This window comes from Scyliorhinus canicula, chromosome 20 (genome assembly GCF_902713615.1).
Source record: "Scyliorhinus canicula chromosome 20, sScyCan1.1, whole genome shotgun sequence".
NCBI lineage: Eukaryota > Metazoa > Chordata > Chondrichthyes > Carcharhiniformes > Scyliorhinidae > Scyliorhinus > Scyliorhinus canicula.
The window spans coordinates 75,817,819-75,834,127 of record NC_052165.1 but is presented as its reverse complement, the minus strand read 5'-3'; the positions used below and the strand labels follow the sequence as shown (position 1 = coordinate 75,834,127).

General features: G+C 46.4%; 1 protein-coding gene across 1 annotated transcript in view; it reads left to right on the top strand.

Annotated features, from left to right (window-relative positions):
• Positions 1-2,846: 2,846 nt before the first annotated feature.
• The window catches only part of LOC119954767 (fibrillin-2-like), a 73,746-nt gene continuing 60,283 nt past the window's right edge, over positions 2,847-16,309 (top strand). The window contains exons 1-5 of the mRNA XM_038780308.1: positions 2,847-3,027; positions 8,715-8,813; positions 8,919-9,107; positions 11,051-11,149; positions 13,276-13,392. Coding sequence (XP_038636236.1) covers positions 2,847-3,027; positions 8,715-8,813; positions 8,919-9,107; positions 11,051-11,149; positions 13,276-13,392 — 685 coding nt within the window. The remainder of the gene's footprint in view (positions 3,028-8,714; positions 8,814-8,918; positions 9,108-11,050; positions 11,150-13,275; positions 13,393-16,309) is intronic.

Here is a 16,309-nt window from a genome sequence, read left to right as displayed (position 1 = left end):
GTTTGTTCGAGCCACACGCACCTTGCTTTGCAGTAATGTCTGAACATAAGCAACCCGTCTATCTGAATTATTTATTGCTTCCTCTCCACTTCTTCCCCAGACCTCAGGAACATGGTCCACGCTGTGAGGGCCCATGTCACAGGCCTCAATGTCACACTGAAATGGATGACAATGCCAATACCAGGAGTTGTGATTCTCAACTACCAAATTAACACAAACTGTACAAACCACACCAATGGGATCCTCCAGCTGCAAAGTTACCGGCCTGGAAACGCCACCAGTTTAGTTTTACCCGGTAAGTATTTCAGATCTCACTTAGATTTCCCTGTCCTTGGACAAAGCTGAGCTCACTGTGATCTTCCTTCAACAAAGAAGCAACAATAACCTGGTCTGTGAAAACTTGCTGTAATCGCTGTCAGTAATGTGGTTTTATCATTCTAATTTCTAAGTTTGAATTTTCCTGGTTTTACCAATGTTTTGTGACTTCCTCCATTTTATTCTGTCCAATTGACATTGACTTTCACTGGAGTCAGAATCGCTGCTGCTTCTCCAGGTGTTTGCTCCATGACTTACAGCCGAGAGTGTTGACAGTGAATGTTGAAGGGTTTACAAGTCTTCACTAATGAGGGACGTCACTGCCCAGTCTGAACCATGTTCGAGATTGCTGCCTGCATGTGGGGGTGTGGGAAGGGACCAGAGCTGAAGGTGCACAGCCAATGGTGTAGCAAATAACATTGAGGATCTCGAGGCCAGAATGAGAGTAACACAAGTACCTCAGAGTTGTGGACTGGAGGAGAATATAGAGATAGGGAAGGTCGAGGCCAATGAGGAATTTAAAAACAATGATGTGAATTTTAAAATAGAGGGGTTACTGGATGGGGAGTCAGTGTCCAGTGACCACAAGTGTGACAGGTTAACAGAATGTGTGTGTTTGGATACATGATGTGGAGATGCCGGGGCTGGACTGGGGTGGGCACAGTAAGAAGCCTCACAACACCAGGTTAAAGTCCAACAGCTTTATTTGAAATCACAAGTTTATGGATTGCTGCTCTGAAAGCCGCTAGACTTCACCTGATGAAGGAGCAGCGCTCCGAACGCTTGTGATTTCAGATAAACCTGTTGGACTTTAACCTGGTGTTGTGAGACTTCTTACTGTTTGGATACAGGCAGCAGAGTCTAGGATGAGTTCAGATTTACTGAGGGTGTCAACTGGCCAGAGGAGCAGATGCCAGAAATGGATTATTGGACCTTCCAATTCTGTGTCGATCAATCCCATTTAATCACAGAGATACCAGACAAGCATAGAGGTGTGTTTACGGAAATTGTTTTTCATATATTTTATGTGTTGTCTGGGTGACTAATGTAAATTTAATTGCAGGTCTGGGCTCCCTGACCGTGTGTACCACTGTGATCCAGGTAAACACCTCCTCAGATGGCCTGGTGACCACTCGGCCTTTTATCTTCAGGACATACTCTGGTGAGTCTAATGATATGTATATAGGTCCACCAGCGAAGGGTTAATTATTACATCTCCGTGTAATTCAAACACTAGAGGGCACCACCAGTTCCCAGTATAAACATCAGACCTCAGGGAATCTTGGGCAGTTAAGTGTTAGCAGAGAGAGAAGTATTGATCACAGTTTTTTTTTTTAAATTTAGATTACCCAATTATTTTTTCTATTAAGGGGCAATTTAGCGTGGCCAATCCACCTACTCTGCACATTTTTGGGTTGTGGGGGCGAAACCCACGCAGACACAGGGAGAATGTGCAAACTCCACACGGACAGTGACCCAGAGCCGGGATCGAACCTGGGACCTCAGCGCCGTGAGGCGGTTGTGCTAACCACTAGGCCACCGTGCTGCCCTGTATTGATCACAGTTGAGGGAGTAATTTAGATTAGAGAGAAGTATCATGAGTACATCATTAGTTAATATTAGATTATATATTACTGTATTAATAGTTATAGCTCTGCAGAGTGTGCAAACTTTATTTTATTTAATCGTTATTCAATAAATTAGTTTTGCTTTAATCTAAAGATCGTTGGTTTCTTTATCATCAACTCATCAGACCATTCTGGATCACAAGGCAAAGAATAACAACATATTACCACAAAGTGTAATATAACAGTGAGCTTTTCCCATTCTCTAGTTTTGTCACTGTTCCACCATGTGTAATCACGCGATCACAGACAGTTCTCCACAATTCGGTTCAGTATTTGTAGATATCTTGGTGCAAAGCAGAATTAGGCATGGAAGGTCAAAGTGTGTGGAAGAACCACATTTGGTAAACCAGGTAATCAGGCCAAGAAGGAAGATTTCCACAGGTTTCTTTGTAAGAACAACATCATAAATATAGCTGGAGGATCTCCTCCAAGTACCATGTCAAAAATTAACTGACTCTGGAAATGGGAACTGAAGGAACTTTCTCTCAAGACTCCACTTATGAATGCTCCTCCAGATAACATTTGGAGATACTGAGAGAAATGACTTGTATTGTTGAATGCTGACTTCAATGACATGAATATAAAATTTCTGACTACCAAGCATGAGTTACGAGGGAAAGTATTTTCCACCCCAGAGACGTTCTGCTTAACTGGGAGAATTTGACATTAGACTGCAGACTAAGAGAAGCAGCAACAGCAGACAAGACACCATTAGTATTTCAAAGAGCCTCTAGAAAGGGAGAAATCAAAACAAGTTTCAGTCAGACTTTCATTTATTCCTGGTTTTTAAAGGGTGATCTGGAAAATGGCATCTAACTTTGTAGTCATGAGCCCAAATTGCCGTTCCTGCAGTGATCCCATGGAACCCTTGAGATTGATAAAATTTTGTTTTGGTCTTTAGAAATGATTCCAGGGACTCTGAGTTTAACATCCATCTCCACCACCAGTGCTGTGATCTCGTGGGCACAGCTTCAGAGTGTGAGTGCTCTGAGGGACTGCAGTCTGCACTACTACAGTATTGGGAGACCCAGCACTGCCCACACTGTCAGCCTCGCCTCAGCCAATACAGAGACACTGATCACAGGTAAGACGTGAAGGCAATCAGCTCTCAGCGACGTGGGGAGATATTGGGGGCGCGATCTAATGACATCACACCCAATATCCTGTTCTTTTTAATGCACGGGCTCGATTTTCCAGCCCTTCCCTCCGGCGTAGATCCCACCACAAACAATGAAGAGTCAGCTTCACCACCGCAAAACACACCCCAGGGCGGCACGGAAACCCCAGAACAGTCTGAAGATGCTTTACAGTCAATTAAATTAATTTTGAAGTAAAGCCATTTTTTAAAATCTAGGAAATGAGCCAACCAATATGTACAAGACAAATGGTCAGATAATCCATTTTAGTGATGAAATATTCCATTTCAGAATATGCTGGAAATGCTCAGCAAGCCTGGCAGCATCAATGGAGGGAGGAGCAGAGGTTTTCTGCTTTTATTTTAGATTTCCAGCATCCACAGTATTTTCTCCATATTTTAGTGAAGTTGGCTGAGGGATGAATTTTGGCCCCAAACCGGAGATAGGCGCTTTAATAACTTACGGAAGCGGGCGAAAGTTAAACATTTATTTATTTTAACTGCGTACAAAGTTCTGCGTGAAGCAGCATCTCGCTCCCAGTACAGTCCTTGCTGCGAGGGCTAGTCTGCCTATGCTCTGCCTTGGGCCGCCTTTTATATCAGTACATCATGAACCCTATCTGGGAAGCTTGGACTCCAGGAGTCCCAAGGGTAGATCAATGATGGTCTACCTGTGGTCCTCGTTGGGGGTTATGACGTTGCTCGGCTCCTCTTCAAAGTAGTGCTGTGAGATATTTCACATGCACCGGAGAGTAAAGACGGGTTTTTGTTTTACGGTTTCATCTGATAGACGGCTTCTCTGACAGTGCAGCCCGCTCTCAATGCTGCACTGCAGTGTTGGTCAAGGATTTATATTCAAGCCTCTGGAAACTCCTACAGCCTTTTGATTCAGAAGCAATCATACTACCGATGAGCTACAACTGAGACTAAGTGGCTAAATCCATCCATCAACCCATGAGCAAGGTGGCTACGGTCCAACATCTTGACCCTTAGGCTCAGCTTTGAGCCTCAAGGCCACTTTGTAAAGTTTTAATGCAAAAGAAAGCCTGTGCCTTGAGTGCAAATAATTACCAGATCTTATCTGAAGTCATTTAGACTCCAAGAATGGATTCTTGAAGCACATCCTGACGTTCCCGCTGATTAGATAGCATCCTTGGGTTGCAAGGTTTGTTTGATTTTCAATAATACCGGATGGATTACTTCACAAATCACTGGCAAAGTAATATTTCTAGGTTTCACTTCCCAAGTCTGAGAGAACACAAATTCACATGGGCAGCGAGCAGGAGCTCTTGATACCAGCAGCAAAAAGGTGAATTGTAGAAAAATGATCTCCTGCACACATCCTGAGGATGAGGCTTGTGTGATTCCTGTCTGAGTCCATATGAGTCTTACTGAGTCAGCAACCAAGTTGATAAGCAACCCTTCCGTAATGTATAAGTAAATTTAGAATGACAAATCAAGAGGTGCTTTTGACCAAACAATTACAAAGATAAAAATATTGTCACATTTCATAGACATAGACAAAGAACATACAGTGCGGAAGGAGGCCATTCGGCCCATCGAGTCTGCACCGGCCCACTTAAGCCCTCAGTTCCGCCCTATCCCTGAACCCAATAACCCCTCCTAACCTTTTTGGTCACAAAGGGCAATTTAGCGTGGCCAATCCACCTAACCTGCATGTCTTTGGACTGCGGGAGGAAATCGGAGCACCCGGAGGAAACCCACGCAAACATGGGGAGAATGTGCAACCTCCTCACAGACAGTGACCCAGAGGGGAATCGAACCTGGGACCCTGGCGCTGTGAAGCCACAGTGCTATCCACTTGTGCTACCGTGCTGCCCTACTAATCCTAATTTCCAATGGTTGTTGGGTGAAAATCCTCCATTTTATTACTGCCAAGCAGTATCCTCCCCCCGTCTCGTCCATAGTAATGGTTCTGGCTTAAATGTAGCACCCAGGATAACATTGTGAAATCATTGCCCTTTTTGTTCACTTGACACTTTATGACTGTTCTGGATGGAAGTTTAACCAATGGGACTGTGGTGTTAAACGCAGGAATAATTGTCTGATTTCCACCTGGCAATGGGCACATCAGCGTTGTACTCAGCTTCAACCAGAGAATCTGTCTGAAGATAGTTTTAATGACAACAAATTGACCATCACTGGTTCTTTATTTCACTCAATTAACACTTAATTGAAGAATCACAGCTCGGTACATGTAACCTGCTCCCTTGCCATGTCAGTATTAGTTCAAATTAAAAGGACACAAAAGGGAGATCTATATTTTCATCAGCGATAGATAGCAACCAAATTCCAGCTCATTTGACGTCGATGTGACATTTTAATTTCTCCATGGAAGGGTTGACACATTTGGTAAAATTTAGTTCAAATTTCTCTTGATTCGTGTCGGTTTTCAAACTACAAATGAGACAAGGTTCCTGCTATTCAGCCTCCTTTTCACCAATTTACAAGGTGGTTTCCAATGGCAACCCAAAACAATCTCTCCTGAAACTGTACCTGCTACCAATAAGCACCTTCACTGAGCACAGGGTCAAATCAGTTCACAAACTCAGCCACCCAAAATGTTCAACGGGAAAGTCAGGTGCTTTGACCTGTTCCATCAGCACAGGAAGGTTCCAGGTTCATTCTTCACTCTTTGTTTCCAGTTAGTTCTAAACCAGGACCAAGTGTGCCTGGTGTGACTCGGTGGTACTGTCTGAGATGGAAACTTGTGGTCATTGGACCCCAGAGATTTGAGCACAAAGGCTTGGCTGACCATGTAGCAGAGTACTGAGGGAGTGCTGCACTCTCAGCTTTCAGAACAGACCAGGGCTGAGTTGGGTGTTAAAGATCCAGTGACCCGATTGCAAAGCAGAGCAAGGAGTCACCACCTTCAACCCTGGAAAATACTTGTCCCACAACCAACATTAGTAAAACACATTGCCCAGTCAATATCTCATTGCTGCATGTGTGATCTTGCTGTGCACTAATTGGCGGCTGCATTTCCTACATTACAACAGTGAATCCACTTGAGACATACAACATCGGCTGTAAAGCATTTTGGGGACATCTTGATGCCATGGAAATTGCCATTGAAATGTTACTTCCTTCTATCAGGGCAGATCCTGAGGCTGCAATTAGCCTCACTGGCCCCGGGTTGAGGGATGTAAAACCATCCATGGATCCTGCTCCTAATCTAGAGTCTTTGTCATCTTGTCTCCCTGCACGAGGTGTCACAATGTCAATCATAGCCCAGTGAGGGAGATGACACCCTCCGGGACAAATAACAGAGAGAACAATGTTTTCCATTGCAGCTTCAGTGGGGGAAAAATAGAAATCTCTTAAATAGAGATTAAACAATGTTTATGCTGCAATATGATGCAGACAATGGGCGGGATTCTCCGACCCCCCGCCGGGTCGGAGAATCGCTGGGGGCCGGCGTCAATCCCGCCCCCGCGTGTCCTGAATTCTCCGCCACCAGAGATTCGGCATGGCCGGGAAATTCGGCATGGCCGGGCAGTGCCGATCGACGGAACCCCCCCCGGCGATTCTCCGGCCCGCAATGGGCCGAAGTCCCGCCGCTGTCAGCCCTCTCCTGCTGGCGTGGATCAAACCACCTACCTTACTGGCGGGAGCAGGGGGCGCGGGCGGGCTCCGGGGTCCTGGGGGGTGCACGGGGCGATCTGGCCCCGGGGGGCGTGTCGCGTCTTTTCGTCCGACGTCACTTCGTCCAACGACACTTCGTCCACGTCTTTTGGTCCAACGTCTTTTTGTCCGCCCGTCTTTTGGTCCAACGTCACTTCGTCCAATTATCCAATTACAAATTAACTCCGTATAAAACCATTTAATTGATAAAACGCAAGTACAATACAGCAAGTGAATTTAATTGCTAAAATGCAAGTAATTGATAAAATGCAAGTAAAATGCAAGTTGAAAAATGCAGTTAAAAAGTTAAAAAATCTAAAAATGCAGTTAAAAAATCTAAAAGTTTACTAATTACTTAAAATTCCCGAAATTACTTAAAATTGATGTAAATTGTAAATTCCCGAAATTCCCTAAAAGTTAGATTTCCAGAACTGTACCCGAAGAGAATAATGGGGAGAGGACAAGATGATTTGATATTCTACAATTCCGACAGACACAGATATAAGTGGGAGTCTAATTGGATTTAGACAATGAGTGCAGTTCTGAAAGAAGCAGGTTTAAACTCGATTTTCGTCGAGTGACTAAAACCTTTGGTTGGCAGTGGGTTCGGACATTACAGGTCTGAAATGATCAAATATTCCATCAGATACAATGGCTCTCATCACGCTGGAGCATACATGGGTGAATATCTGCAGCTTATCTTAATAATGTCTGGAGATCAAGCAGCACAAATGCAGAACTCAACCTCAAGAGGCGAAATAGGTGGAGAGGATCCTTGAGCAGTAACATTGAAAAACTAAATTAAACTATTTGTAATTGGATAATTGGACGAAGTGACGTTGGACCAAAAGACGGGCGGACAAAAAGACGTTGGACCAAAAGACGTGGACGAAGTGTCGTTGGACGAAATGACGTCGGACGAAAAGACATAGCACCCCGGGGGGTGCCCCCACGGTGGCCTGGCCCGCAATCGGGGCCCACCGATCGGGGGGTAGGCCTTTGCCGTGGAGGCACTCTTTTCCTTCTGCCTTCTCCATGGTCTTCACCATGGTGGAAGCGGAAGTGACCCCTCCCCTGCGCATGCGCGGGGATGACATCAACAGCCGCTGGCACTCCGGCGCATGCGCTGACTTGCACCGGCCGGCGAAGTCCCTTCGGCCCTGGCTGGCGTGGTGCCAAAGGTCTTCCACGCCAGCCGGCGGGACGGGAACCACTCCGGCGTGGGTCTAGCCCCTCAAGGTGAGGGCTTGGCCCCTAAAGGTGCAGAGACTTACGCACCTTTGGGGCGCCCGACGCTGGAGTGGTTCACGCCACTCCATCACACCGGGACCCCCCTCGCCCCGCCGGGTAGGGGAGAATGCCGGCCAATATTTCTGTCAGTTGCGTAGAGTTAGTTTTGTTGCAGACAAATGGATGAAACTCCAGGGAAAGTGAAGGGAGTGACTTTGTTTTCCACTGTGACTGAGGGTTTGGGAGATCACACACAAATAAAGACTTTGTAGTGAACATGTCAACCTCACTGAGTATTAGAACTTGACTCATAGCCTCAATAAAGCTGAAATTGGAGCCCATCATGCTCACCCGTAGGAACTCCCCTCCCCTCCAGCTACCCCTCCCCCCACCCCATCCACCAACCTGCCCACTGTTTAAAGACTGGCAGCTCAATAACACTTCTTTAATGTCCCTGTGAAACCTGAAAAACAACGTTAACCTGAGCGAAACAGCAAAATGTAGGCCTGTTACTTTCTAACAAAGCTGAGTAGGCCATTCCCAGGATGCTCTGGAACACCTTGCTCAAGATCAGCATTGATAAATGACCAATCGGACTGCCCCAAATATGGTTGTGGTTGACATGACCGAGGTATAAATCCTAAATCAGGAAAGGAGGTTAAGAAGTAAATCTGGAGAAATATACTCCTGCTAAATAACTTGTGTGAATTATGATCACAATATTCTGGTAATTGTACTTAACGTTGAGTCTTTCTTTTCAGGGTTGGAACCAGACACAACTTACACCGTGTCCGTTGATTGTGACTCTCCCTTTACCGGAACTCTCCGCTCCCAGTCTCTTAATGTCACTACTCTCCCATGTATGTATTCACAAATTATAATATTAGTGTAAAATTGACCCTCTCTCACTGTTGGAAAACTGAAATGTTTCCCTCAATCTAACTGATACTTTGTTTTGTTAACAGTTTCGAGATTCCTCAGCAACATGCAGGTTTCCCACATAACCTCATCTACTGCTGTGATTAGCTGGGATCCACCCACCTCCGGTGCTGGCCAGGTTTTGTCCTACTCCATTGGCTATGGGCCCTCTGGCAGTGACAGACCCATGAAGAATATAATTGTTTTCCCTCCAAATACCAGTCTGATCCTCACAGGTAAAGTTGGTGTGATTAACTCTGAGGAACAAAATAAGGGAGATTTTGACAGGGGTGTGTGGGGAGGTTGTGGGGGTGTCCTGGCAAGACCAGGATGGGGTGTGGGGTAAAGACAATGTGGGGCTTTATCAAAGTTTATACGCGTTGAGGTTGAGAAATTATTGATCCAAAAATCATTAAAAAGATAAAAAGTTAGAGCGTTGATGACCTGTGACTCATACTCTCATTGTGGTGGACGACATATGGGTTAAGAGGCAGATCTATTAGGAGCATCATCACTTTACTTTGGAGCTAAATGAATGTAAATGATTGGGTGCAATTCAATGGAAAACTATCTGTCTCTGGTTTTGGGCGTGTTTAAGGGTTTGTTTCTCCTTGGCTGCAGCGCTAAGAAATACCCCGCTGTTCAAAGGCCTTGGGGAGTTTCTCTCCGCCGAACCCAAACTTGAGTAATTTCCTGATGGCGAGCTGCCCAGGAGGGAAGGCTCCTCATAGATCGGGGAGCCATTGGTCTGGCTGCCCCGATCCTTCCCCTCCATCCTGCCTTTCAGAAACCCCCTGCTTTCAACCCTCCCTAACATCAGAGAGGCCCCCAGGAACACCCCCCAACTCCCCTCCACCTAGTAAGGCCCCTCCTCCGGGCCCGATCCCTGATCGTGCAAACCAGACACCCTGGCAGCCTGGTAGTTCCCAGACACCCTGGCATTCTGGCAGTGCCAGGGTGCCACTGCCAGGGTGTTACATTGGCAATGCCAAGATGTCCAGGAGTCGGACAGAGTGCCAGTGTGCAAGTCTGCCCTGCCCCCGACCAGCTGGGGACCTGTGCACGCCTGGGAGACTTCCGCCCGCCCCTTCCCCCCCATAGCCATTATGACTGGTCCACGTTTGTGGAAGCCAGTACCAAAAGCTGCCTTAGCGGGGTGTCCCAGTTGGGGCCGATAGGCCCCGGGTGCCGGGAGAATATTGCAAATGTATATTTAAATTAACCTAATGGCCTAGTGACAGTAAGATCCAGCTCGCAATATCTCGCGAGATTCTGTTAAATCTCACTAGGTGTTTTGACCATCGCAAATCCTGCAAGAGGCATCTCCTGAGTTTTTTCGTCACAAATAGGCTTACATTAACACCACAATTAAGTGAAAATCCCTTAGTCGCCACATTCCAGCGCCTGTTTGGGTACACAGAGGGAGAATTCACAATATCCAATTCACCTAACAGCACGTCTTTCGGGACTTGTGGGAGGAAACCGGAGCACACGGAGGAAACCCATGCAGACATGGGGAGAACGTGCACACTCTGCACAGACGGTGACCCAAGGTGGGAATCGAACCTGGGATCCTGGCGCTGTGAAGGAACAGTGCTAACCACTGTGCTACCGTGCTGCCCATGGCCTTGTCTCAACACTGAGTCAGGTGCAATGAGCCTGTTGAATCTCACCCATTGTTGGAGTTCAGGGAATCATGTGTGGAATTCCCAACGGAGATTCCTGAATGAAATTTTAATGGACAATGTAGTGTTTCATTGCAGGATAGAACAATGAAAATGAGGCGGTTTAAGAGAACGTTACACAATTTAATCTATATCAAACCCGAAAGAAATTCTAGACAGGCAAACCTTACGATACCAGTGATGGTATTTGACTGGAGAAAATATGCTTCAGCAAAGGGGGAATAGAGGAGCTGTTCCACCTACATGTCGAGCTCCAGCCACTATCAGCCACATGGATGGTTCAGCCTACAGCTGTGCAAGTGTGGATCACGTTACAATTTTCCCGCCAAACGCCATCAAATTCTCAGGCAGCAAATTTCAGAAGTTAATCACACGGTGTATAAATAATGTTGCACTCATTTCATCTTTCCTTCTTTTATTATTGACCTTATATCGGTCTCCACTTGAAAATGGGACCCGAGTCACCAATCTATCTGGTTATTTCCATTTAACAGGTCTGAATGAGTCAACTCCACACATCGTCACTGTTGCTGTGAAAACATCCTTTGCTGGAGAGCAACTGGGTTCAACATTGTATTTTAAAACCAAAAGCTGTAAGTATTGCTAACATTACATGTAGTTTACCATTTGGAGAGGGAAAGAATTCGACAGAGAACTGACACATAATATTCCCATTTCCATCTCTTGGTACCAATGGTGATGAAATTACGAACTCTGAGAGTAGGTTTCAGTCAATCCCTGTCACCTTCCTGCTCTGGTCTGTGTCATGATATGCAAACATGCAACCAATGAACACTCAGAATAGGACACAACCAATGGGAAGTCAGGACACTCAGAGGTGGCATCACCACAAGGGGGCATGACATAAACACTATAAAAGGGATGAGGCACTCACACCCTGCCTCTTTCCACAGATAGACATCTAGTGGGCGCGATTCTCCGCCCCCCACGCCGAGTGGGAGAATAGCGGGAGGGTCTCCTGACATTTTTCACGCCCTCCCGCTATTCTCCCCCGCCCCCGTGCCCGACCCACGCCACGAATTGCCGCTCGCCGTTTTTTACGCGAGCGACGATTCTCCGAGGCCGATGGGCCAAACGGCCGGCCCTTCACACCCGTTTCAACACGGCAGCAAACACACCTGCTTGCTGCCGTCATGGAACGGGCACCAGATGCCCGTTTGGGGCAACTGGGGGCCCGATTGGCACGGCAATACCACGGCCGTGCCAAGGGGGGCATAGGCCCCGATCGCGGGCCATGCATCCGTAACGGACGCACTCTTTTCCCTCTGCCGCCCCGCATGATCAAGCCGCCATGTCTTGCGGGGCGACTGAGGGAAAAGATGCCAACTGCGCATGCGCGGGTTGGCGTTGTCCAACGTGCGCATGCGCGGCTGATGTCATCGGCCGCGTCAGCTGGCATGACGCTTGGCGTGCGGCCTTGACGACTGTCGTCAATGCCACGCCGCAGTGACGCACGGGGCCACGCCACTAGCCCTGCCCAGGGGGGAGAATTGGCCCTGGAAGTTGGCGTGAAGGCTGCCGTGGGTCACAGCTTGTCCCACGGCAGCCTTTACGATTCTCCGCATTTGCGGAGAATCTCGCCCAGAGAGTTTGACAGGGTTGATCAGCAGCATCACACCCCAGCACGTGGCTTAGAGCAAGCTGGTACAGTTAGACTGAGTTACTACAGTTAGATTAGCAGAGAGTTGAACTCATTTGAGAATTGTGTTAATAGTTCAATAAACACGTTTGAACTCATTTCAGAGTCTGGAGCATCCTTTAGTTAAGACTCCATCAAGTGGCAGTCTGTGTTATCTGAAGCAACATAACACAACAGTCTGGATGCCCCGTCTACACACCGGCTGGACCAGCTGGGCTATTGGAAGGGGGAAATGATGCCATTCTGAATTATAACCTGCTGGGAGGTGTACGAACCCTGAATGGCGTCAGAGCCTCAGAACCCATTTTTGGATAGAAAATGGAAAATGAAGCAGTAAACCTGAGCAGCAAGCAGATTGGTCAGGTTTTGTTTGGAGTTTTACTCTGAGATATCTGGTAAGGTTGAGGAGGATGTTACAGTTGAGTAACAGGAAACAGAGTAATGAGGGAGGATTGTTTTATCGATTGCAGGAAAGTATATAGAGGGGTTTCCCAGGGGTCTGTGCTGGGACCACTGCTTTTCCTGATATAAATGAATGGCTTGGACTGGACTGTACAATGTCAGAATTCGCAGATAATGTAAAATGTGATCATTTATTGAACCATGAGGGGGATGGTGATAGACATCAAGTGGATGTAGACAGGCTGATGGCATGGGGACAAATAATGGTGAACATTTATGAACATTAGTTTAGCAACAATTGAGATATTAATTCAATGCAGATTCAAAAGATAAAGGGAGATGAGCTACATTACTGTTCCAGGGAGCTGGGACAGGCTCAGTGGGCTGAATGGCCACACTGAGCTGCAAGCCCTCTGACTTTCTAAATGAGCAGAGAGAGAATATTGCATTCCACAAACCTCCCTCTGAAATTATGAGAGTTGCCTGATGTATTTCAAAGGCACCAGGTTTAAGTTTTCTTTCTGAAATTGCCTGGACACCCCTTTGGTATTTATGATCTTTACAAAAGGTTATTTTGCCACCACAATTGAACATCAATGGATTCCATTCAGATGTCTTGTGATTTCTCTGAACATCTCACTCATTTTCTATCTGCAGTTATTGATGTGTGTGTGAACAATCCGTGTGGACCCAATGCCTCCTGTACCCAGCAGGATGGAAGCTTCAGATGCTCCTGTGTGACTGGCTACACCTGGAATGGATCTGTCTGTACAGGTGTGTGATGGGAATCATTGAACCCATTGGGGAATGAACTGAAGTTACTGCTTCCATAGAGCACTGGAGATTGTGTGTTGTGAGGTTCAATGTTACACCTCTTGGGGCCTTTACCCATTAAACCAACAGAACATCCTTTATAGGAGTCATGTGCTCAAAGCGCATGAGATTAAATCTGAGTGTATATAGAAAGTTTCAGATTGACAAATCTGGGGATCCTCCAATGATCTCTTCAGATGTGAATGAATGTCAAAGTGGAAGCCACGACTGTCACAGCTCAGCCTCCTGTTTCAACAGCCCCGGCTCTTTCCAATGTGTGTGTAAGGCTGGACATACTGGAGATGGAAGGAACTGTACAGGTAACTGACACTGAGACCTGAATTTTCACGCAGTTGGAGAGGTGGAACGTCCCGATGACTGCGGATTTTATCAAACAGCACATCCCTTCAGCTATTCACAACAGGCAAAGTACTGACTGCACCCACCCAGCCAGCATTTGCAAGACTCATGCCCAACATTAGTGAATCCATGTTTGGACAGCAGCTGCTAAACAGCTGACTGTGCAAAGCTTACACTGAAAATAAATGTAAGATTATCAGTTACTCACACAGTGTGGCTCGCTCATGCAAGCTAGAAGCCACATATTTTCATACAAAACACCTTATCCTTTGCAGACAAAAGGAATATGTCCACATTTTCCACCTTTTTCAGCTAAAGAAAAGCTGAGGGACCTGTCATTCCCTGGTCCATTCCTCATGGCAATACTTTGACCAATCTGAGTCAAATTACCCGGTTTGAATTGGAACAAAGCCAACCAATCAGCACTCAGCACTCTCTTCTCATGCAGTATAAACTGTTGTCCCCTTTACTGTTGGTAATTACTTGTGAGCTGTCCTGATGAGTGTCAGGGACAAAATTTCGATAGCATGTCTCTAAAATCCATTCTAAGGTGACATCAAGGTCACATGGTGAACTGAAGATGGTTATTCCAGCTGTGTTGACATAGTTCCCTGAACATTAGGTGCATCAGCAGAAAACTGGCCTCAATGTGATTAAGGATCGGGTGTTTGACATGAGTTGGCACCAAGTTGGCATAAGACCCAAAATAGACCATGTGGCTGTTCAGAGGCATGGGTTGACATAAGGCGTTTGAGACGCCATGGAAACTGCAACAAATGTTTATTCTTGTCTGACACGAAAGTAAAACAGGAAAGGATTTTGCAAATCATGGCCTGGATTGGATTGGATTTGTTTATTGTCACGTGTACCGAGGTACAGTGAAAAGTATTTTCCTGCAAGCAGCTCAACAGATCATTCAGTACATGGAAGAAAAGGGAATTAAACAAAATTCAAGAAAATACAAGAAAATACATAGTAGGGCAACACAAGATATACAATGTAACTACATAAGCATTGGCATCGGATGAAGCATACAGGGTGTAGTGTTAATGAGGTCAGTCAATAAGAGGGTCATTTAAGTGTCTGGTGACAGTGGGGAAGAAGCTGTTTTTGAGTCTGTTCGTGCGTGTTCTCAGACTTCTGTATCTCCTGCCCGATGGAAGAAGTTGGAAAAGTGAGTAAGCCGGGTGGGAGGGATCCTTGATTATGCTGCCTGCTTTCCCCCGGCAGCGGGAGGTGTAGATGGAGTCCATGGATGGGAGGCAGGTTTGTGTGATGGACTGGGCGGTGTTCACGACTCTCTGAAGTTCCTTGCAGTCCTGGGCCGAGCAGTTGCCATACCAGGCTGTGATGCAGCCCGATAGGATGCTTTCTATATTGCATCTGTAAAAGTTGGTAAGGGTTAATGTGGACATGCCGAATTTCCTTAGTTTCCTGAGGAAGTATAGGCGCTGTTGCGCTTTCTTGGTGGGAGCATTGACGTGGGTGGACCAGGACAGAGTTTTAGAGATGTGCACCCCTAGGAATTTGAAACTGCTAACTATCTCCACTTCGGCCCAGTTGATGCTGACAGGGGTGTGTACAGTCCTTTGCTTCCTGAAGTCAATGACCAGCTCTTTAGTTTTGCTGGCATTGAGGGAGAGATTGTTGTCGCTGCACCACTCCACTAGTTTCTCTATCTCCCTCCTGTATTCTGACTCGTCGTTATTCAAGATCCAGCCCACTATGGTCGTATCGTCAGCAAACTTGTAGATGGAGTTGGAACCAAATTTTGCCATGCAGTCGTATGTGTACAGGGAGTAGATTAGGGAGCTAAGTGTGCAGCCTTGTGGGGCCCCGGTATTGAGGACTATTGTGGATGAGGTGTTGGTGTTCATTCTTACTGATTGTGGTCTGTTGGTCAGAAAATCGAGGATCCAGTTGCAGAGTGGAGAGCCAAATCCTCGGTTTTGGAGCTTTGATGGGAGCTTGGCTGCGATTATAGTGTTGAAGGTGGAGCTGTAGTCAATAAATAGGAGTCTGATGTAGGAGCCTTGTTGTCGAGATGCTCTAGGGATGAATGTAGGGCCAGGAAAATGGCGTCTACTGTGGACCGGTTGCGATGGTATGCGATCTGCCTCCCATCCATTGACTCCATTTACACCTCCCACTGCCTGTGGAAAGCGGGCAGCATAATCAAAGACTCCTCCCACCCGGCTTACTCACTCTTCCAACTTCTTCCATTGGGCAGGAGGTAAAGAAGTCTGAGAACACGCACGAACAGACTCAAAATCAGCTTCTTCCCCTCTGTTACCAGACTCCTAAATGACCCTGTTATGGACTGACCTCATTAACACTACACCCCTGCATGCTTCATCCGATGCTGGTGCTTATGTAGTTACATTGTATACCTTGTGTTGCCCTATTTTATGTATTTTCTTTTATTTCCTTTTCTTCCCATGTACTTAATGACCTGTTGAGCTGCTTGCAGAAAAATATTTTTCGTCCCTCTGTACACGTGACAATAAACAAATCCAAT